The sequence below is a fragment of the Mugil cephalus genome, chromosome 4, assembly GCF_022458985.1.
Source record: "Mugil cephalus isolate CIBA_MC_2020 chromosome 4, CIBA_Mcephalus_1.1, whole genome shotgun sequence".
NCBI classification, from domain to species: Eukaryota; Metazoa; Chordata; class Actinopteri; order Mugiliformes; family Mugilidae; genus Mugil; species Mugil cephalus.
Window position 1 is genome coordinate 4755656 of NC_061773.1, and position 26222 is coordinate 4781877.

The 26222-nt window shown below is 40.9% G+C and overlaps 4 protein-coding genes and 1 long non-coding RNA gene across 6 annotated transcripts; 2 read left to right on the plus strand and 3 right to left on the minus strand.

The window, feature by feature from the left end:
• The first annotated feature begins 105 nt into the window (after positions 1-105).
• Positions 106-5366, plus strand: ddx51 (DEAD (Asp-Glu-Ala-Asp) box polypeptide 51). The gene is made up of 16 exons (XM_047582883.1): positions 106-325; positions 859-1196; positions 1412-1581; positions 1672-1822; positions 2034-2179; positions 2269-2340; positions 2439-2545; positions 2820-2928; positions 3027-3172; positions 3562-3748; positions 4061-4176; positions 4255-4371; positions 4527-4628; positions 4738-4801; positions 4887-5021; positions 5159-5366. Exons 1-16 carry the CDS (start codon positions 303-305, stop codon positions 5174-5176), a joined length of 2001 nt encoding a protein of 666 aa, XP_047438839.1. The 5' UTR covers positions 106-302; the 3' UTR covers positions 5177-5366.
• Positions 5367-5720: 354 nt separating this feature from the next.
• On the minus strand, positions 5721-10077 carry LOC125006645 (transforming protein RhoA). Of its 2 annotated transcripts, none has more exons than XM_047582887.1 (5): positions 9959-10077; positions 8449-8606; positions 7751-7871; positions 6960-7090; positions 5721-6877 (listed from the first exon to the last, which is right to left on the minus strand). In XM_047582887.1, exons 2-5 carry the CDS (start codon positions 8602-8604, stop codon positions 6704-6706), a joined length of 582 nt encoding a protein of 193 aa, XP_047438843.1. In that variant the 5' UTR covers positions 8605-8606; positions 9959-10077; the 3' UTR covers positions 5721-6703. The 2 variants fall into 2 exon arrangements, with proteins under 2 accessions (XP_047438843.1, XP_047438842.1); XM_047582886.1 differs by lacking the exon at positions 9959-10077 and adding an exon at positions 9582-9719.
• Positions 10078-11142: 1065 nt separating this feature from the next.
• LOC125006644 (cytokine-inducible SH2-containing protein-like) lies at positions 11143-13342 on the minus strand. Its single transcript, XM_047582885.1, has 3 exons — positions 13045-13342; positions 12240-12396; positions 11143-12052 (listed from the first exon to the last, which is right to left on the minus strand). The coding sequence occupies exons 2-3, from the start codon at positions 12376-12378 to the stop codon at positions 11547-11549; spliced, it is 645 nt and encodes a 214-aa protein (XP_047438841.1). The 5' UTR covers positions 12379-12396; positions 13045-13342; the 3' UTR covers positions 11143-11546.
• Positions 13343-14710: 1368 nt separating this feature from the next.
• On the plus strand, positions 14711-16570 carry LOC125006648. Its single transcript, XR_007112606.1, has 2 exons — positions 14711-14848; positions 15689-16570. It is a non-coding gene; the product is annotated as an uncharacterized LOC125006648 (long non-coding RNA).
• LOC125006647 lies at positions 15409-26220 on the minus strand. Its single transcript, XM_047582889.1, has 17 exons — positions 25740-26220; positions 25464-25564; positions 25296-25362; positions 24704-24803; positions 24070-24186; positions 23831-23986; positions 23658-23727; positions 23436-23578; positions 19772-19945; positions 18693-18788; positions 18507-18611; positions 18392-18406; positions 18267-18308; positions 18038-18163; positions 17717-17867; positions 15904-16025; positions 15409-15817 (listed from the first exon to the last, which is right to left on the minus strand). The coding sequence occupies exons 1-17, from the start codon at positions 25898-25900 to the stop codon at positions 15650-15652; spliced, it is 1914 nt and encodes a 637-aa protein (XP_047438845.1). The 5' UTR covers positions 25901-26220; the 3' UTR covers positions 15409-15649.
• Positions 26221-26222: the final 2 nt, after the last annotated feature.

A 26222-nucleotide genomic window follows, 5' to 3' on the forward strand; every position in this document is an offset into this window, starting at 1 on the left:
CTTCGTTCAATAACCATTGCTGTAATTTAGTAAACGGCCTATTGGGGGCAGCCATCCTCCTTTGCAATTTCACGAGAAGAAGAAGCACACTGGCGTCATCAAGCTGCGACTAGCACTACATGGAAAACACATGAGAAACTAGTACTTTAGTAGAAGTTGACTGTGTACAGTATTTAAAGAGACCAATTTGTACGGTGTTGTTGTATATAATAATTCATATATTCATTTATAATACCCCAATGCGTCGAAGCTGATAAAAAGCTGTACAACTTTCTTGGGGAATTTAACCGTTTACAGTTGAAATGTCTCTTTTCGTTGTGAGCAGGTAGGATCATTTTCACACTATGGGGTACTCTCCAGCCTCTTAAGGGATTTTTAAATTAATCTGGGGTTTGGTTTATGTGGCAAGATAAAGCACTTTTGAAATAGTTGGCAGTTAACTTTTACATTGGTTTACCCTGTAAATGTCTCATATATTGTAGAGGGTATGTGGGTTCAGATAATTGTACAACTTATTGTATTTTTTGTTTTTATTCTTACATAAAGAACAATTACCATTCCCTTGTCTGCTCTAACTCATTATTTTCCATTAAATCCAGCAGCTTGGATCATCACTGTCAGTTTTGAGCACTTGGTGCCAGTTACATTTTTAAAGGGACAGAAACCAGATCATTCACTAACTCATCAACTAGTTGGCTACAATCTAATGTCAAGAAAAATACATAAATAAATTATAATAATTATGACAAAAGTGTAAATAACCCATTGTATTTCTAGGGTCACACTGTGCTAAATTGTTTGTGCGGAAGAGATGGACTCAATCATTTGTAATTTTACATATCGTCACTGTCCTCACAGGTACCTCGGAGAAGAGGAAGATGGAAACATCTCAAAGGAGTCCCGATCTCAGGCGTTATTGGCTAAACTGCAGCAGAAGGCGAAAGAGAAGCAGAGACAGAGTTTGTCAAAGCAGATAGAGCAACTGCACAAGGAACAGATAGAAGAGCAGGATGTCAAAAAGAAAAGAAAAGCAGCTGAGGACAGTAGTCAAGAGCGGCAGCGCCGCAAAAAGAGGAAATCAGAAGACGCTTCTTCGTGTGGTTCAGACTCTGATAACCATGATGAGCCTGCCGAAGTTACGAAGAAGAAGAAGAAGGATCTAAATGAGAAACAGAAGAAGAAGAAGGATAAGTCAGGTGTGATATTATGCCTGTGTGTGTTCATTGTGTCTTGTGATAAATATGCAATGACATTTTCTTACTTTTATATTGTGCCTTCTGAAGTGCACAGTTGCCTCACTTCCAGAAGCAGCAGGCAGCTGTTTACAGTGTGAAAACATTGTACATTACCTTCTCAGCATGATGAGTGCAAAAGTGTGATGTAACTTGTGTTCCTTCTGTTTGGGTTACAGCTCAAGATGTTTCAGATTCTCCTGTAAGTGGAAGAGATGAACCAGAGGATGCACAGGGACAAGAGGAGGCAGAGACAGAAAATGACTCTTCAAAAGAAAGCTCGGAGAAGACGTCTGCTCCCACTGGATTCACAGTTCTGGGAGGATTTGAGAGCAAACCGGTCAAAAAGGTACACTGATTGATGCTGCTTTATGGAGGAGCAGGAGTCAGTATTAATCAGGCTATTAATTTCATTACACGTGAATTCATCTTCTCACAGGTGAACAGAGTCCTGCCTCAGTGGCTCGCTGAGCCTGATGTGATTCACAGAGATATTAAAAGTAACCTGGTCCCCATCTCTGAAGTGGCAGGGCTTTCTGCTCATCTCCAGAAAAAACTACAGAATAATGGAATCCAACACTTGTTTCCAGGTGATCACACAGACTCCGTTCACATAAAGTTGTTTCAAAAGGTTGCATACACCTGGTGCAGTGTTATATATATATATACTAATTTCCATGGTTTCTCTGAGATGTGTGAATGTGTTTTTTGACTGGGTGTGTGTATGGGATGGAGCATGAAATTATAAACTCTGGCACGAGGTTGTGTTTTGAAAAGAAGCTCCTTGTGACCTTTTCACAGTGCAAGCGGAGGTCATCCCCGCCATCTTGGAGAGCGCACAGCAGGGACTGCTGATTGGACGAGGCGGCTACAAGCCCAGAGACATCTGTGTGTCTGCGCCGACAGGCAGTGGAAAGACTCTTTCATTTGTCATACCCGTCGTACAGGTGAGCTAACGCCACCTCTTCTGGGCACTTAAGACAAAAATAATGCACACAGTAGATGGAAGAACTGTAAAATAAATTTGCATCATCAGGTGCTGATGGAGCGGGTTGTCTGTGAAGTCCGGGCTCTGGCTGTGTTGCCGACTAAAGAGCTTGCTCAGCAGGTCAGAAGATTTCACAAACATCTGCGCAAACACGTTACGTTTGCTCTAGAAATAAAAAAAAAAAAAAAAAAGCTCAGCTGACATGTTTTTCTGTGCAGGTTTATAAAGTGTTCAGGTCGTACGCTGAGGGCACCGCTCTGAAAGTGGTGATGCTGGCAGGTCAGAAGAGCTTTGCTGCAGAGCAGGCTTCACTCTCAGAGCACAGGTGAGAACTTAGAATGAGACATAGCTTACAGACAATCAGCAGCTCTTTGGATGATATGGAGGATTTTATCTTTTGTTTTGACCACATGGTTTGTTACACAGCCATCTAAATGTTCGTCTTTGGAAAAGACAAGGCACGAAATACTGACAGTATCATGTAGCTAGGATGTGGGGGGAAGATTTGTGTGGTTTTGAGGAACATTTGAGCATAAAAGATGCCCATGACATGAAAAAAGACACGGACAACCATTTATTTCAGTGTTTGTTTCTTCTAGAGGGGGAGTGAGACGCAGTACAGCAGACGTCGTCGTGGCGACTCCAGGTCGACTGGTTGATCACATCAACAAGAATTCAGGTTTATGTCTGGAACATCTCCGGTTTCTCGTGAGTTCTTTAAACCTTTCTGACTGAAGCGCTGCAAACAAACGCAACATAGATGTCAGCTGTTCACCAACTGTGTGCGTTCATTAATTATCTCTCAGATCATTGACGAGGCCGACAGGATGATTGACAGCATGCACCAGTCCTGGCTCAGTCAGGTGGTGAAGGCGGTGTATGGATCAGGAAGTGGTCCAGAGGGGGGGGCCGTCTTTAGGAGGACGGAGCCGGCGCACATCACAGCAGCCAGGTGAGTGTCTGCTAAAGCCTCGTAGTCTAGATTTTTAAAAACACATTTCTGAGAATGCGTTATTAATGAAGACTTTGATTGATTTGTTTTCTCTGAATTCTCGAACTCAAGAATCCAAGGATATTTGGATACTTGTGCAGAACAGTCATCAATAGTTAAAAGTAAAACTGGAACTTGATAAAAGTTGTGTCATTTCGAAACCCTGTGAAACGTGTATCATCCATTTTTGTTTGACACCTACTTATCAGAGATAGAGGAAATAAAAAAAAAACCCACTTGTGATGCGTCACTCCATCACATAAGATTAGGTCGTGTTTTAATGTTCATCTCGAGAGCTGCAGATGCTGATCAGATTAGGATCTCGGTAACCGTCCTGTCTCTCTCGTCAGTCTGTCTCCACCTCAGATGCCGCTGCAGAAGCTGCTGTTTTCTGCCACGCTCACGCAGAACCCGGAGAAGCTGCAGCAGCTGGGCCTCTACCAGCCCCGACTCTTCAGCTCCATCCACGGTCACTCCAGCGGCGACAACGCTCCGACTCAGAAACAAGACCGCTTCGACTTCCCTGAGGGTCTGACGGTGAGCAGAGACCTCTGACTTTTAGGGAGCAGTGCAGCAGCAAACATGGAAGTAGATGATGATCAAACTTTGTGAATCTAAGTCAGCTGTATTTGCCGTGTGTGTGCTGTACGTACACAGACACAGAGACTTATCCACTGCATCTAATCCATGCATTTGGAACAATGTATATTGATAGAGGTACCCAGGGAAGAACATGAGTCTGTGTGAATGTGATGATTCACTGTGAGGCTTTGAAGAAAAACCCTCCCTGTCGGTGAATCGATCCCCACTTCGACACACTAATAAGAGGCTAAATGTTTTGTTTTTTAGGAGTATTATGTGCCCTGTACACTGAGCAACAAACCCCTCCTCATCCTCCACTTCATCCTGCGAATGAAACTCAGTCCCGTCCTCTGTTTCACCAACTCCAGGGAGGCTGCACACAGGTGGGAGAGAGCTACTGCAGGTTTTTTTTTGTCAGTATCTGTGTGCACTCTACATCTCTACATCTGTCTCCTTCTCAGACTTTACCTCCTGGTGCAGCTGTTTGGTGGAATTCAGGCTGCCGAGTTCTCGTCTCGACTGTCTCCTGGTGAGAGGAAGAGGACGCTGAAGGAGTTTGAGCAGGGAAAGATCCAGTTGTAAGTCTGTGTGCAGATCTGATAGATATTGTCGTGTTTGAATATTGAAGTCCAGTCCTTGATTCGGTGATAAAAGGATGCTAGAGCGGTGTTATCCATGAATAATGCTGTGGTCTTTATTTATCAATGATTTAAACTGAGGTGTCATCCCTAAGGTTGATCAGCACGGATGCAGCTGCCAGAGGCATCGACATCAACGGGGTCAAATGTGTTGTCAATTATGATGCACCACAGTACATCAGGACGTACATTCACAGGTGAGAAAATCGTTTAATGCAGCGGAGAGTTTGCAAAATAAGCAATCACCCGTAATGTCTTTATTATCGCTGTGATAAAATGACGTCTGGCTCCTCCGTCTTCGTTCAGAGTTGGAAGAACAGCACGAGCAGGAAAAGCCGGTTTGGCCTTCACCTTTCTGCTGAGAGTACAGGTGCGTCACTTTTAATACAGATAAGAAAGAGGCAAACGATCGGAGTAAAGATAGTTTCTGTAATGGCTTCCGTTTCCCCAAACAGGAGAAGAATTTCCTTCCGATGGTTTTGGAAGCAGGAAGCCCCGGAATAGAAAGGCAGGTGGTCAAATCAGAGAACCTGAGAAGTCTGGAGGAGCGGTACGAACACACGCTGCAAAAGCTGGCTGATGTTATCAAGGTACCATCTCAACCAACACCTTCTTTAAAGGATGAGACACAGGATGGCGATACTTTGTGCATTCATATACAACACATAAAACATGTCTTAAATTACAGTTTGACTACACAAAGTCTACTTTTTGTTTCTCTCTACAGGATGAAAAAGTCAAATAGTGAAACAACTGTAACCTCAGGCGTCATCAGGCCAAGACTCTGCTACATTTCTTCACAGCTCGATTTTGAATTTGTATTTATGTTAATAAAACGCAAAATGTCTGTGCCTGTTAATTCACACAGTGACCGTTTATTTATAAGGAAAATAGCAGCTTTGATTATTAAAGGTGATACAAGCTTGGCCATTCAATCCCTGAGCCTTTTACATGACTCTGTAAACATGCTCTGTCACTGTGCGTGTGTGTGTGTGTAAATAAGAGATAGAATTTCAGAATGGTGCCGATACCTAATAAGCTGCTTAACTGTGTGCCCTTGATGGAGCGTCACTGTATTTACACAAATGTTTGGCTCATCAGGAAATTGTTCAAGAAACCTTCAAATTTCAATTTTGGCAAAATACTTGAGAGCTGAGAGGAGTTGACCAATTAGTTTGTATTTATTATATGTTGAGAACAGTTCTGACAGGACGTCTGGCTCGTCTTTCTATACTTGATCATCACAAAGATGGAATGTAAGGAGGTAATGTAAAAACAGCAGACAATAGTTTGTCAACCAGAGAGCACTGATCAGTTTATTTATTTGTTTTTTTTCCATCTGTAAACGTCCTGATCTGTACATGTCTTGGTCTCAATTCTTTGCTGACTAGTTGAAGGGATTTTTATCAAAAAAGCTCTTCATTCCCAAAAGTCCATTATCCGTCAGGCTCTGTTGACCACATTCTGGGAGTCGCTATCTGTAATGCCCACCGTATCTGCGAAGTGCACTTGAGCTTGCACTGCAGTAGATGTGACCAACTCAGAAACGCATATGCAAAAGAGATCTCAAAGTGTCCACGCTGACGAGGTTTTTCTGTCCCCTCCCTGAACGCTGCATGAATTTTAGTTATCTTAGTCTGGAGTGTAATCCACTCGTTCAGAGTCATTCAGTGTTTATCAATTAAGTGATGCAAATTATGGAGATTCTTACAAAGTAATTTATTACACAAAACAGTAAGTTTCCATTCGCCTTTTAGCAAAATGAGTTTCCAGTCTCATATCGTGCCCATCATCATAATGCATATGCGATTTGTATATGAAGCACACAAATAAATTTCGACTTCATGTGTGCATCAGTTTGAGGAAATAATTAAAGGACTACGGGTCACAGTGTTCAGGTACTTCACCCTTGTTGGCTGTGGAAACATTCCTCTGATCAGCAGACAGGGCTTAAGCACTTAACTGTAGTTGGCAGGTACGACACGACAGGTCCCTGGCTGACCTTTTCAATCACATAGAACATCTCAATAAAGGAGGTTTCAATATGGCAAATTTACTTGTGTTAAAAGTACAAAAAAGTATTTTCCATAACCTCAAAATTGAATACTGACAGAACCTGACTACTTTTGCTTAAGACAAAAAAAGTAAAAGCATTACACCTTTAGTAAAAACTGGGGAAAACAGTCTTTTTGTGTGGGTATGTTTGGGGGGTAGGTTTGACCTAATTCTCCTTCTTCTGTCCCCCTGTAGGAAGCAGTCCTCATGCCCCCGTTTACAGTAGGACACATTTACTGTTCTTCTTTCCCCGCCTGGCCTGTAGTGCAGCCCTGGTGGCCATCTCAAACACTTCCCTCACACCATCCTTTGTTTTCGCAGAGCACTCCATGTATCCGAAGGCACCGATCCTGTTAGCCATGTCCCGTCCATCCTCTGGTTTTACAGGTTCCTATAAAAACAAAAAGGACATGAGACACCAGAGAAAGCTGGTATAGCATGTCTATATAGCTGTATGTGGTCTCAAGTTTTACCTGCTTCATTTTGGCGAGTTCCCTCCGAGTGTGCTCATCGTTACGCAGGTCCTTTTTATTTCCCACCAGAATGATGGGAACGTTAGGGCAGAAGTGTTTCACCTCAGGGGTCCACTTCTCAGGGATGTTCTCTGAAAAAGGGGACAGATGACAACAGTGGTTAGAGAAATGGTTAGAAGAGAACCTAGAATCTGCTGATTATTTCTGGAATACACAAACTTAAAATGACCTTCACCATCTCCTAGAGTGCAGAAGATCACAGCTCTTGGTTTTTTACACTTATAAGGCGATAGTAAAATAAGTCAAATATTTTCCATATTTCTATTTGAGAGTCAGCACGCTATTAGATTTTACACTTTTAAGTGTCTAATGAATGGCTGTGATGCTTGCAAATTCATTTTGTGTGTCCATCTGTCACATGTTTTAACTGAGAGCAGGTAATTCTGCTCTTAGATGACCAAACTATTTCAGGACATTCTACAAAGTATATACATATTTCAAAATATGACCAAGTCCTTCATAAATGTTGACATTTTAATACATAAAGGTCAGCAAACACAGATTCATAGTGATTCTCCGTATCAAACAGATGTGGATGCTTAGATTCTTTATCTGAAATTAATCGAACTATTTTAAAATATGCAACTTGGGTGAAAAAAATGAAACTAAACACAAACCATCTTTTCACAAAAGCGCTTGGTGGCAAGTGATTGATTCAACTGATGAATCAGAAGTTAATTCTAGCCACAAACCATTGCCAGACACATTCAGAGCTCTCTGTTTTCACTTACCAAGACTGTCAGGGCTGTCAATGGAAAAACACATGAGAATGACATCGGTGTCTGGGTAAGAGAGCGGACGCAGTCTGTCATAGTCTTCTTGACCAGCTGTATCCCAGAGAGCTAACTCAACCTGCCAAAGGAGTTTACAGGTTACCACCCACATGAAGGCAAACCATTCAGTCTATAGATCTGACGTTATTCCAAACAACAGAGTGCAAACACACATCTATCCTGCATGACACTTTGGATCTGGTTGGTATAAAAATCATTCCACAATAGTTAATTAATTTACATGAGGCGACAAATAAACAGAGACTGAGTGGTCTTGCCATTACTATCACAGTCAAAACAACCTTTTAAAATTAAGGCTGCAATGGAAGTAATCAGAATATGAGGATGAACAGCTTTTACATGATGATTGTGTTTAGAATGATTTTGACTTTAAATGGAGCCAAATCAAGACTTTTTCACGTAATTATGATGGTGGTGCATTGAGACGTATATCGGCAATATCTTGCATTGTATTATAATAGACACTAAATAGTTGACTGAATGTATCAAAAATTGAAAAATGAAAAATACACTTTATCAGTATTAATTAAATCACCCTAAACCTGTATCACCATCTATAAATAAACAGAAAGAGTATACAACAAGAATCTGCTGAGCCTGGTGTGTAATGTGGCAGAGAGAACATCTATTCATACCTGTTTGCTGTCCACCTCAATGTCGGCGACATAGTTCTCAAACACCGTGGGCACGTAGACTTCAGGAAACTGGTCCTTGCTGAACACAATGAGCAGACAGGTCTTTCCACAGGCTCCATCTCCCACTATGACCAGCTTTTTCCTGATTGCTGCCATAGCTGCAGACAAGGGAGTGAAAAGAGCAAAGGTTACAACACTAGAGTTCTTTATCTATAACTACAGGGCGGGTCGTCTTATTGCACTGGGGCATTATGCAACGTACTAACTCTACGCCTGTGAAAAACGCCGAGCAGCCAACAACCTTCAGCTGTGTTGACACAAACTCAAACCCGTATGAAACCAACACCCGAGGCTAACTATTTAACTTTCAGTGCGACAACAACAACACCGTGGCTGCTTATAATCAGACACTTATACGGCATGTTTCCGACGAGGGAACATGTCAACACCACCAAGTATCAACAATTCGCGGATATTTAGTTCGACTTTGGATAAGGTTTTAAATGAGTCTGAGGAACCGTGATGATACATTTCCGCCCCAGTGTTACCGACCCACCCCGGCACCCAGTTTGATTTTTTTTTTTTTTTTTAAACTTTAAACGTCCTCAAAAGCAACGCGACCATATAAATGTGTTTATTAATGCCAACAGAAATCAACTGGGAATGACTGCAGTGCTGGCTGACCTAGATTTAAGTCAGCCAAGAAGACGATTCTGTTTACAAAAGACCCGAGGCTAGCTACAGGGGCTAGCCAAGCTAACGTTAGCCCGGATGTGCCGCTTTAAGTTAAAATCTTCATTGTAATATTCAGACGAGTTGCGGGGATATGTGTACAGCATTTGTAATACAGTTCAGCTAGGTGTAGAGCGGCGTTTATGATTTCGTTTCAATTACTCTGCTAAACTATTTTTTTCCTCTTAGTCGCACACCGGTCCGCTTTACTAGCTAGCCTGTGTTAGCATAGCATAACGGAAGTCAACGCGACTTCATCGCTTCTTTAGCTAGCCTGCTAGCCTCGACGGAATACCTCAAGAAAATACAGCTTAGCGATGTAAATATTAGTATTTATTCAAATAAAATCGCTAAACATGGCACCACACATGAACGCAGCGAATATGTGTTTATAGACTTACCAAAATATTGGTTTAAAATCTATCCGAATGAAGTTAAACTAGCGCTTTGTTAGCCTCCAACGGTGCTGCTGCTGCTGTTGCAGGAGGATTAATAGGAGGGAAGTGAGGGGGTGGGGAGAGGATAACAATACACCACTATACATCTTTTATAAACCATATTTTATAGACAAAATGAGTATTATACACAATAATGAAAAGAACATTATTATTTTATATTTTTTATACTATGTTAAATATTAATGTATCTTTTCATAAATCACTACAGATTACTAAATATAAATGAAATACTACACACTTAATGTCATTAATAAAGAGGCCCACTTTGTATTACACAAGACCATATGAAAGTGGTTGTACACTGAGTAGCATTCACCTACCTTTGCATATTCTTGGCTTTCTTCGCGCCGTGTAGTAGTACTAACCTACTTATTCCTCTGCTCTTTGTGCACCATGAACATGATTTCTAGAATGGCACAGAGACCCGCATTTAAATGAAACTGATGAAACTGATAAGTTAAATGTGGAAATGGTTTAAACCTCTCAGATTAGTGGGCCAAAGTATGGAGAGACCAACAGAGAGACGTGGTCTGTTCTCAGTTGGTGCAACAGTATATTAATAACTGCAAGCTCTTACTCTAATCCTGATAAGAGGCTTTCTCAGCAGTGTTCAGTTCCAACTCGTGGAAACCAACTCAGATGCGTTTCCATGAAAACAGTAATGCCTCGCATTCATCTGTAGGTTCAAGTGACCAGTCATTCATAAGTGGATAAAAACACTTTGAAGAGAGAAAACATTTGTTAGTGTTGTTTCTCAGAAGTCCATGTGTGATCTTCTTCTGAGAATAATGTATTAGCTTTAGTTCTGATGATAAAAGAGCGTCTTGTTCGCAAAGATTTAGAAGAGGGTGTGTTCATGTTTAGATTGGGATTCTGAGTATAAGAAATACAAAATACGCCTTGAGCTTAATCCTTTAAAATCTCTTCTCAACCTCTTTTGTCCCTCCAGTCTTGTCATGTACAGTGTAGTTTTAGCCTGATATCAGTCTTTTTACACTCATATCATTTAACAATGTCTCGTCAACATATGTTTAAAATCCTTAGCTATACTGTATTATATTTAAACATGTCAGATAAAGCTCAGATATACTTCAGGGAAAAGGAGTCATTACATTGACAAACCTCTTCTACATCCAGACTTTCTGTGTCAAATCATTACTCTATTGAGACAGCTGTTACAGAAAGTGGTAATCCTGTCAAAGTGGAGAAGTCATGAAACATTGCTGTGATTTTGTTATGATTGCATGTGTCCCCAGAACATGCAAGCGTTACACGAGATTACTGTTAGTGTAGCCATGGTTCATCGGGTTCATTGATTTTGTGACAAGTGAATAAACATTGCTATGTTCAACAATCTGCAAATGCCACCCGACAAGCTCATAAGATCAAAAGCAGAGGCAGGCAGAGATCTCAAGTTATAAAACCCACATTAATTCTAAGTGCATCTCTGCCAGAATAAAAAAAGATAGAAAAAAGAGAAGGAAAGAAGAAAAAACAGTGGCTATTTTTTCACTGATGTATGTTTTTTTAATACAATTCGGGTCTGCTGATTAAAAAAACAAACACTTGAGACCACTGGTTTAGAAACAATTCTCTTTTCTCATTCTGTTGACTGAGACACAAAAATGGAAGGACACCCACCACAGCTTCTATAATGGCATTGCACATTTCAAAGTAGCTGAAGCAAACATATAAAAAAATAATATAATTCTGAATAACAAAAGTAGCAGTGTCGTAAAACTGGATTACTTTGTAAGCACCGCGGCTTATTTAAATCATTACAGTGTTCTCCTCCTGGGCGGCTCTTTGCAGGGCCTCAAACTGTCCCCTATACATAGTGTGTGGTCATGGAGTGTGACCCCGACCATGTTCCTGTGTCTGTGTCCTTTGCGTGAGAGACATCGATCATCATATGGAGAAGGGATAGTTCTGCAGGTAGCGCAGCAGAGGCTTTGGGAGCGGCAGCTGGTTGGGGCAGTTCGTGTATCTGTTGATGGTGAGGCGCGTCAGGTGCTGCAAAGAAGGGAAAGCCTCTGGCTTGTTCAATGGACGCATCAGCTTCAGAGGGACCCCACTGTCTTTAGCTGTGTGTTTAGCAGGGTCAGGCTTTGTTTGGGGGCAAATGTCACGAGATGGCTTGTCCTGTGACGTGGGGTTTGAGCCAGTGTAGTGCAGTATGAGGCTGTGAACATCTGGGAAGGACTGCAGGTTCGGCAGGGCAGGGGAAATAGAGTCTAGCCAGAAACAACCTTTGTTGTACTCAATACGCACACTGGTGGGTCCATAGCAGGTCTTCACTGACAGGGCCAGCATGTACTGAGGATGGCTGCTGTCACGCACCAGGAATGTGCCTTCAGACTTTGTCAGGAGGGCCTCCCGAGCTTCACTCGCTGATATAGAGCCCCAGTACCAACCTGGGAAATGATAGATAGTTTATAAATTTTAGTGAATAGCCTCATGAACAGTGATGCTCAGTATGTTGAAAGATTTCACACTGGATTTTCTAAACTCACTCCTGCTCAACAAAACTGGGCTCGTAATTAACTGTCACGTGTTCTATTTTAGTAAAATGAGTCGGACTCAGTGAGGCTGCTGGTGTACCTGAGGTTTGCAGGTACTGGAAAGTGGTGGTGATGCAGCGGAGGTCCTCTGTTGGATCCCAGGGTGGAGGAGAAGAATGAGGGCAGCATAAACCTCCTTGTTCCTCATCATGTAAAATGGTCACAGTACGGGCAACCATTTCTGACCGACAGCAAGTCTGTCAAGATAACGTTCATGATGGAGAATTAACAACAACAGCAATAACAAAACACTTAAATGATGCCAACCTAGGGTTTTATTTTTTTCCTGAATAAATTAAGTTGTAAAAAATATCATGACAATGCTCAGATTCAGATGATTTGTCATTGTCCAATCTTATTGTACAAACGGTGCAAATAAGAACAAACCCAACCAAACTAAAGCCAATAAAACAAACACAACTGTACGAAAAGAAAACAAGACAAAGGACACATGACAACAAAATAATGAAAAAATAAATAAAAATAAAACACGTACGGTAGGAATGTACAAAAGCTCAAGGCTTGCGGTCTTAAAATTACTTATGCATCGAGCTATTGCATTATTTGGGTTATGTTTTACATATTTTTTTAAAAAATATAATATTTATGTAACGTCTTTATTTATGCGAACACCAGCTGGTTTCGAGGTTTTCGAAAGGAATAAAACAATACAACAATCAGTGTATTATTTAAATTAAAGTACACAGAACACAAGTGAATATAGTATGACGCAACAATAACAATAACAACAACAACAACAATAATAATTAGTGTTTGTGAAAGAATAGGCAGCATATTACCGCATTATTGAAAGCAATGATACATTAAAAAGACATTTTCCTTACCTTAAATCAAGACAAATCATATGGATGGCGACCGATTTGGTAAACAGTTGAAGAAATGTCCAGTGGTTGATCACAATAAATATTTACACTATATACCAAATTCTGGTGATGTAGAAAAAATAAATAACCCATGAAACTAACAATCTAAATAAGATATCCGTGTGTTGCTTCAAGTAAAACTGCGACTGAAGCGGAGTGTGAGCTCTTTATTCAGTTTAGTGCAGGACAGAAAGCGGCTCAGTTCAGCTGGACTGACGGAGGTTCCCGGAATCTGTTTCCAAGAAAGGTTTTGTGTTTCAGCGCCCGCAGTGAGAGAAAAGCTGCTGCCAGCAGCTCCACGGGCCCCCGTCAACACACTACACCTCCTGTTCGACCTTCAAAATAAAATATAACCAAGGCTCCAGGGCGCGTGAGCTGACACGAGCAGCAAAGTGCCTGCGAGAAATAAACTTACTGGAAAATGTATTATTCACATATAAACAAGCCTTTGTTAATGAATAAAAACTGATAAATTTAATGTGTGTGTGTGTGTGTGTGTGTGTGTGTGTGTGTGTGTGTGTGTGTGTGTGTGTGTGTGTGTGTAGAAACTTGCTTTCCCGTTCGTTGGGTTAAAATTAATTTTGATATAATAGTCAGTTATGACCGGATTGAATTAAACATAAATAATCTTATTTTAGAATAATAACCCGAGTTTTAGGGATGAATTAGTATTTGCCATCTAATGTCATGTTTTGCACAGTATTCTGCCTGCATTTATTTTCATGATTATTATTTAATAATGTCCCTGGCCTTTAGAGAGGCACGGAAATCGCTGATTACCGCATATAATTTCTAAATATGGCCAATTACACCCTGTTAATGAAACTTTGGTTGAATTCCCGCATCATTTACACCGTGTTAATAAATTAACATTATCGTATTATTTTGAAGGGAAATAGCCTCACCTCCGGTATTGTTTACACTTGACTGACAGTGTTGATGTTGCTGCTAATACGTTTAATGCTGCTTTCACGACATAATGGAAACAGGCCACCACTTTCCAACCATCAGGCTGCACAATATAAATGTCTTCTATGATGTAATAACGAAATTTTGACTTCATTCACATAGGCCTCATTAGGACACGTGCACCCAATAAAGTAAAATTGTTAAAATGAAAGCCAAACACTGGGATATCTTAACAATCCCTCCTTAAATTCCTTCCGTAATTCCCTCTGAACAAAAACGTTTTCTTTGTAATGCATAATTACAAAGAAAACGATTTTCCATAGGTGCAAATTTGTTTTCCTGGAAATAAACTAAGAGTCATTTCTGAAGTCTGTATGCCTTAAAAGATGCTTTCAAGGCTCATCCTGGCACACCTCACAGTTCCCCTGTACAGAGATAATGACTGCTTGAAAGCACCTATTCAGCTCTGAACCCTGTTTCTAAGAAAAAATGTTCACGTCAGCCACGTTTCCCGTGAGGTATGAGAGCGGCAGCGCGCACAGCTGAAGGCTTCTGAGTAGAGCGACTTCCTGGAAAACACACACAACAAATTGACCTCTAACTGCTGAGCCGTGACCCCTGCTGCCGCTTTGCCTGCATGACTGGATAGGATATCACATTTGGAGAGGAAGAAATGAGGACACACGCGGCACGCCGGAAAATACAGAAAATATTTTTATTGCGGAACCATGTAAAACAACAACCTTCATCTGAGTGGAGCCGAGCCTGGACCGAGCGACTGAAGAAGGCAACTGTAAATAATTTGGGTGAATTTGCATCTGGTGAAGGGTGATCCGTAGGCACAGCCTCTGCCTAAGTGAGTAATATGCCTAATGAACAGTCCACCTTAAAGCAGAATTATTTGTAGCCATTTGTCAATTATTAGTGAAGAGACAAAAAGTGGAGCAGTGGATGCAGACAGAGCTTGGATGGGAAACTGGAGAGAAACAGACAAATGCAAACGAATCAATATCACTGTTTTATAAACATGTTTAACCCTTTATGACCACGTTTTAATCTGTTGTCACAGTGATAACAAGACTCACTACATCTGCCTGGAAGTAGTCTGGCACAACGTCGGTAGTAACAAACCATGCACTGGGTTTTTGTAAAGATTAAACAAATGTTATTGGTGGAGCCAGGCTAGCTGTTCCCTCTTGTTCCCAGTCTTTATGCTAAGCTAACGGGCTGCTGCTGGCTGTAGTTACACATCTGACAGTGAGCACAGTGTGTGACTGCTTATCTACTTTTAGTGAAAATGTTCTGCAGGTTTTGTCCATTAATCTGTTACCATTGTTTGTATCTTTTGAAGCGTGGGTCTTTACTAGAAGTTGAATAAAATCCTTTGAACAACAGGAAATTGTAATGGCTGATACGTTTGTGGATCAGAAATGAGATTTTTTATTAAGTTCCATTATTTTCACAACAATATCCGAATTTGATTTCATTTCTGCACAAATGAACTCTGCTTGACGGTGGATCCGTTTTCCTCTTTTCAGTTAAATTTATGTCCTCGCGTAAAAATAAAGAAGCAATGGTTAGAAGCTAAATAGTCAAATAACAAGTCAATTCCTAGATATCGTGTCGTTTGCTTGTGTTTCATAAAAGTGTGTAGTGTCTAATTTTCTTCTCCGTTCTCCCCCGCTCCCTTGATGAGACGCTTGTTGCCCCTCTTCCCTCCTGGCCCGCGGGGCTTGGAAAAGGCCTGCTTTAGGGTGTGCTCCATTGGGTGGACCTCCTCGTACAGGAATTCTTCTGTCAGACCATCACCATTGTCTATTTCCATCTACGCACACAAGAACAAATGAGTTACTCATAAATTGTGGTGTCAAAGATGACAATAACACAACAGAGGGTTGAGGTGACTCAGACCTTCTTGGTGACCTCCAGCTGGTAGTCTCTCTCCACCTCATCCAGTAGCCTGTTCTTACAGCTAGAGTAGAGCATCCGTTCCTTGATGCTACAGGTGTAGCCGGGCATTGAATATAGGAACACTGGAACATGAGGTCATGAGGACAAGCAGATGATAGTTACTGCATCACTGGATCACATCACATGTACAACTGGGGAGGAAAAAATAAACCCTACAAGAGCATCCCGTATATTAAAAACATGAGGACTATCCCACAGTAGCTATGAAAGGAAGACATTAGTAACATTTAGTTAAATACATAAATGCATCATTGTTCACACTTGTTCAGCTGCTGTTACATTCGGGTCGGGGAAGTTAATAACTCTGCAGAATGTTATTTCTAATTCCACTGATGTTATTCAGTGTAGATTTTGAATATTTATTCATAACACCTTAAGGCCTCTAGAGTGGAATACTATTAGCATACATGCCACTTGGTAAATGTACTCCAGCTTTCACTGTTCTTTTTGGGCCCTGGACCTGAAGGATCCAGATCTTATTTTATACTGTTTTTTTGTTTTGTTTTGTTTTTTTATGCTGTCTTTGTTTGCTGTTACACAAATCACATAGACGATGACTTTTAACTCTTGCTGTACTGTAAGGACAATAAAAACATTCTGAAATATCTCTCTATCTACCTTTTAGATGCTAAATGTTGGTGGAGCTCAGTTCAGTTTGGATCAGTTCATGCGTTCTCTCTTTTCTGTTCCTCAGATTATTTCTTCTGCTGCGTTCGTTTCCCCGTGCTGTCAATTCATTTTTCGATCTCTACATCACTACTCTCGTTCAGCCGCCTGTTCTGAGCTAAACAGTCCCATATCCACGGTACGTTCGTTTCAATTCTGCCACTCGGCTTCAGAGTCTCAACTCAGTCTCCATCAGCCTCGTTGTTCCAACACCACCACCAACAACAGGATTTAGACTAGGTGCCATGTCTCCATCTACTACTTTCACTTGGGACTCTGTGTTGGGACTCTGTGATCACTTCTCAACTAAGAGACTAATCACTTAGTCTCATAAGCTCTTGTTGCTTTAGAATATTTTTGCCAAGACTAACGATGCAGCGAACCAAAATATCAAATACAAACAATGAGCTGAAAATGTTGTAACCCTAAATGGAGTTGAGAAATAATTTTATACTATGAGACCGCTCATACTGCGCATTTCCTTCCTTATCAAAATATTTAAAAAAAAACTGAGATAGAGCTTCACTCCAAACACTAACAGTTGTTGTCATAATAGATGCAATCTACCATGGGCTAAATTTCTTTTTGTAAAAGATACAGCAGTACTTTTGCTTACATCTTATATTTCCCCTACTTTAAATCAGTAATTGATTTCACTGAATTCATTCTGAGTCTTACTATCGTACTGTGTGAAGATTATTGACCCATCTTGGGAACAGCCATTTTTGTGCCTCACATGTCTGAAACACAGGGTACAAACATTTGCCCTCAAACAAGTGATTTGATGTCCTTCAGTTTAAATACGTTAGGATGAAGCACTCCTTTATACATCAGTCCGCTCTGCCACTCAACCAGGATCAGTGGCGCTTAACGGGATTACACGTAAATTGTTTTAGTAGCTGTGTGTTTGCCTCTTCGATACTAAATGATTTCATCAGACAATAAACTAGAGTTGTAACACACTTGACGACATGAATGTATATGACATAGTAAGTCTAACGCCCTGAAAAGGTTTCTGATGATGATAAATCATTTTTGTGTGGTTCATCTCAATCTCTCTTAAATAAATAAATGACTGTTTACTGACCCAGCGCTTCCTGCTGCTGGCCCTGATGGGAATGTTTGAAGACAAAGAAGTGGTATCTTGGTGAATCCGTGGGAATCCTGTAAGGAAGCTCGTGGGTTTCTGTAGGTTTGGTGTGAACCAGCTCAATGGTCTCTTTCTCCACGTCCAGCCTCTGCAGCACAACACACACAAACAAGCCTTGTTCAGCAATCCAGTCATGTAAAGGCAATCTCACAGCATTTAACAGTGTGTAACGGACCCTCACAGCTTGTTCGCAGAGACTGTGTTTCGTGTTCCACACCGTCTTACGCAGTAATAAACATATAATCAGTCAGGGCTCACCAGCTGTATGTAGTTGATGCGTTTCTGCTTGAGCTGCTGCAGAGCTCGTTTGGCCTCTTCTTGTAGAGGGAAAGCGAGACCCTGAAGGGTCTGTGCCCGTTTGTCTAAGCCAAACTCCATTGTGACCTGCAGGAAAAAAGTAAACACAATGTTCTGTACTGATTTCTCTCAACACATGGCCTAACTACATAATCAAGTTGTTTGGTTCTGTGCTAAAGGCTTAACAAACCCTCGCTCGGGCGGTTGGAGTCCCAATCCGCCTGCGTTCATCCTGTGAACATATGAGGCATGTTTTAAATCAGTCTCTTTCTCTCAAACACTTGAATCCTTGAATCAGAAACAAAATCAACGTACCCATACGACTCTCTCCTGCAGGGAATAAAGTTGAAGCATACAGGGTGAGCACACATGATTACACATAACAAGTGAAGTTTCACATTCAGACAGTCCATATTGTTTTTATCTTTACCTCTGTGACTTTAATTCGTTGCAACTCCTGCTCAGCTGTTGTGAGTGGAGCTGGGGAGGAGCAGGAGGACTTGTGTCGTAGGTATCCCTGGAAGCAAAGATCATCCTACAAACCGAGAGACATCAGCAGACAGGTGATTAATCGCCAGCAGTAGAATACAGATTTTGCAGGAAGGACGTGTCTAACCTCGACCGTGCCAAACATTTCGTCTTTGATGTGACCTCCTCCAAACTCTTTCTTCAGTGTGGCACGAGTCGCTGCATACACCATTTTCTGCCTCACCTGGATGATACCGGGACAGACAGAGGACATAATGAACGTTCATCACATTTACTGTGTTGTTCTGAGTGAGGGTTTGATAGTTAAGCTAGTTCAAAGCCCCTCTCCATGGTAGTATTTCTACTTTACTTGGTTGCTGGAGCTTCACTGTGCAGGGTTATATACAGTGTTTGACGCAGGAAAAGTTGGAGGGGTGTAACATGTTGTCTTTGTTTAACTTAAACTTGAGTTTATCCTTTTCACAGACACAAATTTATGATGATTATTGTTTAAATGTCTTGGAGGGGACCCTTGAATAAAAGATTGTCCAGTATTCTCAGACACAGTTTTTTTTGTGTGTGTGTGTGGTACAAGCTTCTTTTGTGGTCTTAGAATTTTTACTTTTGTTAGAAACAAAAACACAACACATTGGCCAACATGTGTTGCCACAACACCACTAACACATTTGTTACTTAAATGTGTTATAATGTTGTAATGATGTAAAAGAAAGTATATGTGAAAAACAAGCTATAGCCTGTTGTATTTCACAAATCACAAATCTAAACCAAAAGAGAAAAAAAAAAAACACAACTGTTTAGCAATGAAAAAGACATGTAGTTCTGATTCTGGCGTTGTGTTTAAAAATCTGGATTTTAATGTGTTTAAAGTGAACACATTAACAAGGACTGTTAAGTGAAAATAACCGTAATCTATTTACACATCACAAACAGAGAACATGAATTAAACAAGATGTTAATCGAGTTCTGTTCTTATCATTTGTGTGCAGATGCTGCACATTTTTTTTTTATTTGCCTTAGTGTAAATGCCACAGATGATGCAGGTGTACCAATATGTACAGCATATACGTATACTGTACGTCTCTGTCACTTTCAATAAAGGTAAATCTTACATGATTTTAATTTAAAGTGTGCTCCTCTCTAGTTTGTGTAATTTACTAGTATCGTGGTTGCAGAATGGTGGAAACTGTTCAGTGTGTTCAGACATACTGGTGATTGGTCAGGTGACCATGAAATAAAGATCCACTCATATCCCTGTGCATTCTGGGAGTCCAGCCGATAGAGGATGTAGCAAGGCTCCTGAGGCGTGAGCAGAGGGAGAAGGAACTGATCGTAATCCTGGTCCCAGCTCTGTGCCGGCTCTCTGCATGAATCTAGCACCAACTCCTCTGTTGACACAGACGTGTGGCAGTGGACAGGTCAAGCGAAGCCTTACGTGTATTAAATTTATCAAAATGCAAGAAACGTCTCATGTTTACCATTCCTGATGATGATCTTCATGATTCTGATGACGCCTCCCCTCGCTTGGGCCAGAAACTCTTTCAGCTCAGATGTTGCTTAAGTAACCAGATATAAGATAGACAAGTCAAAACTGAGGATGGAAGGGGCTGAAAGCAAGTGAGACAGAGTCGGGTAAGTAAGAACATGAGACTCGAGTTCAGGGAGAAAATTTGATCCACTGCCAGACGGTCACAGTATCGCCTGAAGTGACTCATGTACAGTAGAGAGCATCTCCGACACATTAGAGATGGAGGGAATAAAACGGCTTCATCATCTGCATAATATCGAAGTCCTTGGTGATACTTAGTAAAGAACTAGATTTCATTATCTGTTGTACTCCGTGCTCCTCTCTCACCATGGTTACCAAACACAGCGGTCTCATAAATGATGTAAGATCAGGCGAGAAAGGTGAGAGAGGTATGCTTCCGCCAAGCCGGCCCACTACGCTCCAATTACCAAATGCCATAACACACAGACATACCTGTATACATTACTATCAAACAACCTGTGATGCTCGTGACATCAGCACTAAACTAAACATACAGATATTTGTAAGAAAACTAAATAAAAAAACTCAGTCTGATGTAAAGTTAGATCTTCAATAATACATTTAAAAAGTAGATATGACAGGTCATATCACTGAGTCACTAAAAACCTCAGCATTTAAGAGATATGTTGTTTTTAGAGTTCTTTTATATTCACGCAAAGAGACACTTAAGATAATCTTAAACTTTTCTTGGAGAACACTTTAAAATCTCAGAGAATATTGTTGGTGAGTTTATGTTATCTGAAGCGCTGCAGCTCAGAGGTTATAAAAAAGTTTGAAAAATGCACTCAAGCTGGATTCTGAGACACCACGAAAAGTGCGGCTCCCGTTTTGAAAATAAGCTTACCATTGATACCAGTTTGGTGGGACATCTTTTGGCAGTCAGTCTTCACAGCTTCACACTCCTCTCGTGCAAGAAGCTCCAGGTGTCTGTGTCCTTGCTCTTCTTGCTCAGCAGGTAGGCTGCCTCTCCACTGATGGCAGACAGATGGACCCACGCGCGCCACTCACATAAACGCCTCGGGGGTGACTGGGGAGCTTCCTAACACTTGAAACACAATCTGCGGAACTGTGGCTGATGAGTAATAACGTACATGTCAGTGGATATGCCACCCCAACCACTGATCTAAAACTCTTCACGTATCGATGGCCACGACTCTAATGGTCTCGGTGGGGGAGCCTCTCGCCGGTCACACTCTGTCCTCTCCTGTAATGCGTGTGAGGCGAAGCAGGCCGTGCAGAACTCCACCGCTCACGACACCAGTGGTCAGTTCAGAGTTGTTTTTTTTCAGGTGCCACATGTAATGACATTTTATCACCCATTCACATAGGCTGGCCGATCAGCTCAGGCAGACGCAACCACGCGATCTCAAATTCCAGCCACCTGGTCATAGAAATGTGACACCAAGCAAGAATCTGACCGCTACATCTCAGCATTGTTCCCTGGACATTCAGGTATTGGTGGTCAGTAATGATCAGCACTTTAAAAGTCCGCGAAAAACCCAAATCCTGTTTTCAAATTATGAGGTTTCCTATGACAAAATACAAACATTTCCAATCTTAAAATCTAAGGTGAAGAGCTCCAGATGTCAAGTGTATGCATGGAGATCTGACCCTTGAATAGGCCGTAAAAAGTGATCTATCACTACACAAACACAAACAAAGGATAGTACAGCGTGTGCACAACTAGGGGAGTGAATGAGGGTGAAATAAGTTTGTAAAAATGACACTAGCGTCCTAAGTGCTTAAACTCTGACACCTTATTTCCTCCTTCCACACACACACACGGAGATGGGTGAGAGAAAGATAAGTGCGTACCTGTGAGGTTACCTGTGATGGGATCATCCATTATTCACTCAGTGGTGAGTACCCAACCCAAGCATCTATACATTATTCAACGTGGCTCCCACCCTTCCTCCTCTATTTCAAGAAGACACACTTTATGTGTCCAAAAAAAAAAAAAAAAAGAAAAGCCAGCCATTCACTAAACTGAAAAAAGCTGACTGAGTTCCTCTCAAGCTTGCATACGTGCTCGGAGATTGGTTTACCCACGCCTGTTTCCACCTGTTAGTGCAGAGTCATTGCTGTGTGAAGCATCAATGCTAAACCTTACTGAGGATAATTCATTAATAGTGTTTCAATTTGTAATTACTGATACACTCATGGCGTATTAATGTACATTTGTTGGTACTACACTCACATGCCAAGACATTAGTTGTACTAGCGAAAATGGGTGCATTGTACATTCATGCGCTAAATCCCTCTTTGTTCCATTAGATTGTTCAGAGAAAGGTTGTAATCAAATAATTATCTGGCAACTATCTCTAATTACTAACCAATGCCATTTTTCAAGCAACAGTAATTAAACTTCTTTGAGCTTCTCATTTGCGTTTGCAGTATTTGCAAACACAAAAGCTTCGGCGCCTTTTTTCTGCTACTGCCTCTTGTTGATTTTCTCTGGAATAACATGTAAATGCATAATTTACAGTGTTATTCCTGTTTACATTAACACTTACTCATACAGTCATGTCATGTTTACATCGTCTAAGGAAGCTTTGGAACGTCTCAGGCGTTTATGCTGTTGTTTTTGGTATATACTTTTCATTATTATTACTATTTTATGTTCCTTAAATATGTTTTGTTCTCATGCTCCCTTCATGTGACTTAAATTGCCCACCGGGGATTAGTAAAGTTGTCTAAATCTGAAACTGGCAGCAAACTGAATATATGTGTTTTTTTTTTTTTGTTTTTTTTTAAAAACAAACTCACCCATCAAAACGACTGATTAGTTGCAACTCTGATGTGAAGACTCTGTGAATGGATGACAGAAGTAATGATGACACAGAGAAAACACAGTAGTTCTTATTTAAAAAAAAAACAACCCTAACAAAGGTTTATTATCAAATATTAAAATGATAAAACATTGATAAAACAGTTAAATTATACATCATTTTTTAAGATTCAGTGTAGAAATGTCAACAGAATATCCTTGAAGTGTGTAACGAGGATGTGCAGGTGATTCACAGGAGCTAAGTGTGAGTAGCTACCGTCATATAAACCCTTTTACACGTTTTAAAATACTGTTGACATGAACATATAAAACAATGTTGTAACGGGCTACGAGGTTCTTATTGTGCCAAACAAGTCCAGTATGAAAGTTCATAAATATGATCTGATTTAGCCCCTCTATAAGTCATCAATACTTGGCAGCCAAAATGTCTGTTGAGGAAAAAAACAAAGAAAGAAACAAATTAGCTTTTTGTCTATACCTGTTCATTAATCAGCAGGTTATTGAGCGACTGATGTGATAGGATCACTTCATCTCACCATGTTAGTGCAGGCGCTAGCAAACGTCATGTATTTGGGGTTAAACTGCAGAGTGTTGATGGGTCCTGGATGTTTACCATCCAGCACGGCCACCTTCATCCCGCTCTCTGTGCTCCACACATGAACTCGTCCGTCCTCCGAACCTGCACAGATTTCAGCACAGTCACAAGTGAGATCTTACAGGAAGAGACACAGACGTAAAGCTGAGGAGCTGGAGCTTACCGATCATGACAAACTGTGAGTCTGGAGTGAAGCAGGCCTCCAGTGGTAGACCTTTACTGTTGTTGTAGCCCTTAAAATGATCAAACACAAGGATGTTGGCAGCTTTCCATCAATATACTTCTACTAATATGAAAACAGGTAGTTCATCAGGTTTGTAGTAATGCGTCTCTTACAGAAAACGTGTGCAGCGTGGACCCATTGAAGGCATTCAGGACACGAATCATGCCTCCATTTGTGCAGATGAGAATCTGTTTCCCGTCGTTACTGAACGTCAGACCAGTCCAGTCACAAGCGCGATAAAACCTTGTCTCAAAGGAGGCAAATGGGCCCTTTAAAAATTAAATTTAGTACGTCATTATATGCAATAATAGCAGCTTTTTGATGCATTCAAAGCAATGAATGTGAAGTTCACCTTGTCAAAAGCACGAAGGTCGTACAGTTTAATTGCCTGTGATTCCACCCCTGCAGCAAATATTAGTCCATCAGGGTCAAATGAACAAACAGGCTTCCCCAGTGGATTAGTCATACCCTGAAACACAAATCAATATTTCAGCCTTCTTACTTAATGACTGCTGTGTGTGACATACATTTTCAGATATATGCATTTCCTGCTTGACCTTCCGTTTAGTGGTTACTTAGTATATTGTTTTACAGTCTTGTGTTTGTCCAGATTCTCGTACAATATGAGCTGATATGTGTGGCTGTGGTTTCTAAAGCAGATCTGGAGGCCAGGACAGGGTAAAATTTTTTCCTATTCACAACTGCAATATATCTTTTATCTTTCATATTTATTTTTCCATACATAGTCTATCTATATGTGCACTGTGTGCACAGTTTGTGTGACGGTTTCCCCATTGTAGGATAAATAAAGGCATATCCTATCTTATCTTATTTAAAGTAGTTTGCTTGCAGGTTTCAAATACACTGCACCAATATTTGCAGCAATTTGGGTCCAGCTATAGCAGAAGCTGTAATTATACATTTGTGTACCCGCCTACACAGAGCACAGGAAGTGTCATTTTCCAGCCAGTACACAGACTACTCACTTGACAGTTTGGAGAGCGCAGGTCCCAGATCCGTATCGTCTTATCCAAAGATCCGGAGATAAACGTATCATCCACGGGTGACATGGAGAGGGCAATGACCCTGATACACAAACAAATTAAAGAGTGAACCATCAGTTCAGATAAAGCAGAAATAATTGCAGATTAAAAGCATTCGCAAACCTCAGAACTAATTACTTTTCCTCATAAAAGTGTCTCTGAACATCTGCATGAAACAAAAATGTCTCACTTGTGCATTTATTTAGTCAAGAAAATGAATCATTTTGTAGATATCTGTGAGTTGAAAAAGCGAACTCTTGTTTCCAGTATCTGGTGTTTCCGCCTTTGCAGCATCAACACCAACGTCTCCAGTATCTGCTGATCAGTCGTCTGTAGGGAGGGACCTTAGCCCATACTTCAGCACAGAACTGCTTCTGAGATGTTGGTGGGATTTATGCAGAAACGCAGAAAATTCTGAGGTTCGCAAGCAAGTAAATGCAGTTGTAGATTTACCATGTTGGTAGTAGTCAGGATTGCTTTGCTCAAATTCATAAAAACTATTTTATCCTGAGTCTTTGTGGTTGTCTTTACTCACCTTGCAGTGTGTCCAGGAAAATATCGTATGTACTTGTTGTCAGTGAGTGACAGGTATCTGATGGTATCTGAGAAAACAAACCATATTATAATTTCCAAACTTTAGTTAGGCACATGTTTTTTAATTGCCTGTGTTTGGTTGGTGGATAGCAAGAAGAAAAATTGTTACCATCCAGTTTGTTTGAGCTGTACACCACCGTGTGTGCATCCCCATGTGTATAGCGGATGAGGTCCACTCCATACTTCTTGCTGTACAGGGTCCTTTTAGGTCTGAGAGAGGACAGATAATTAAAACCTGTCAACCATGGAACCACCTGAGAGCACAGGTAACAGTGGGCTGCTCTCATTCATTCACACAGACCAGGGTAAAAATGCACGTTAGTGTGATATTAGTATTAAGTTAATCACATTATGTCTCTTTAGTGCAATAACAGTGGACACCTACTTTCCCTCTCGGATGTCATATAACACAATGCAGTCGTCGTCGCTGCTTGATACCGCATGTTCACCATTTTGGCTGAAGTCCACGCAATTGACTTTCTGTGAATTTTCTCTGTAAGTTCTTGCAACCCTGAAACTGCGCAACACACTATCTGTGATCTTCATAGCTGTTTTGTTTTTTTTTTTTTAATTCAAAATGGCTTACTGTATAAAAACAAAAATATGGAGATCTGTTCCGTTTGCAAACGGAGTTTGGAAAATTACAAATGTTTGGTCGAGTAGCGCATGGCTACTGTCCTACGAACCGCTGAAACACACTAAATTGTACATTAAAACCCCGACAACAAATAACACATTTCAAAACAAACGGAAGTTCGGTTTATTTGTCCTTAGTGGCCAAGCGGGCGGTGTCTTCTAATAACCACTACATGCTACAGCTGTAAGTGACCGGACAGTGAAAGCGGACAAAACGAGCACACCCATTGTC

Bases quoted from the DNA above. Each gene is read 5' to 3' on its own strand.
- ddx51 (XM_047582883.1), top strand. From the start codon at position 303: ATGTCTCTTTTCGTTGTGAGCAG. The intron at 2,180-2,268 runs GTGAGCTAACGC...TTGCATCATCAG, and splicing joins TTGTCATACCCGTCGTACAG to GTGCTGATGGAGCGGGTTGT. The intron at 4,629-4,737 runs GTGAGAAAATCG...GTCTTCGTTCAG, and splicing joins ATCAGGACGTACATTCACAG to AGTTGGAAGAACAGCACGAG.
- LOC125006645 (XM_047582887.1), bottom strand. From the start codon at position 8,604: ATGGCAGCAATCAGGAAAAAGCTGGTCATAGTGGGAGATGGAGCCTGT. The intron at 7,872-8,448 runs GTATGAATAGAT...CTCCTTTGGCAG, and splicing joins TTGAGGTGGACAGCAAACAG to GTTGAGTTAGCTCTCTGGGA. The intron at 6,878-6,959 runs GTAAAACTTGAG...TTGTTTTTATAG, and splicing joins AACTCGCCAAAATGAAGCAG to GAACCTGTAAAACCAGAGGA.
- LOC125006644 (XM_047582885.1), bottom strand. From the start codon at position 12,378: ATGGTTGCCCGTACTGTGACCATTTTACATGATGAGGAACAAGGAGGT. The intron at 12,053-12,239 runs GTACACCAGCAG...ATCATTTCCCAG, and splicing joins CCAGTACCTGCAAACCTCAG to GTTGGTACTGGGGCTCTATA.
- LOC125006647 (XM_047582889.1), bottom strand. From the start codon at position 25,900: ATGAAGATCACAGATAGTGTGTTGCGCAGTTTCAGGGTTGCAAGAACT. The intron at 23,728-23,830 runs GTAAGAGACGCA...GATCATTTTAAG, and splicing joins CCACGCTGCACACGTTTTCT to GGCTACAACAACAGTAAAGG. The intron at 18,164-18,266 runs GTTTGTTAAGCC...TTTTTCCTGCAG, and splicing joins CTCCAACCGCCCGAGCGAGG to GTCACAATGGAGTTTGGCTT.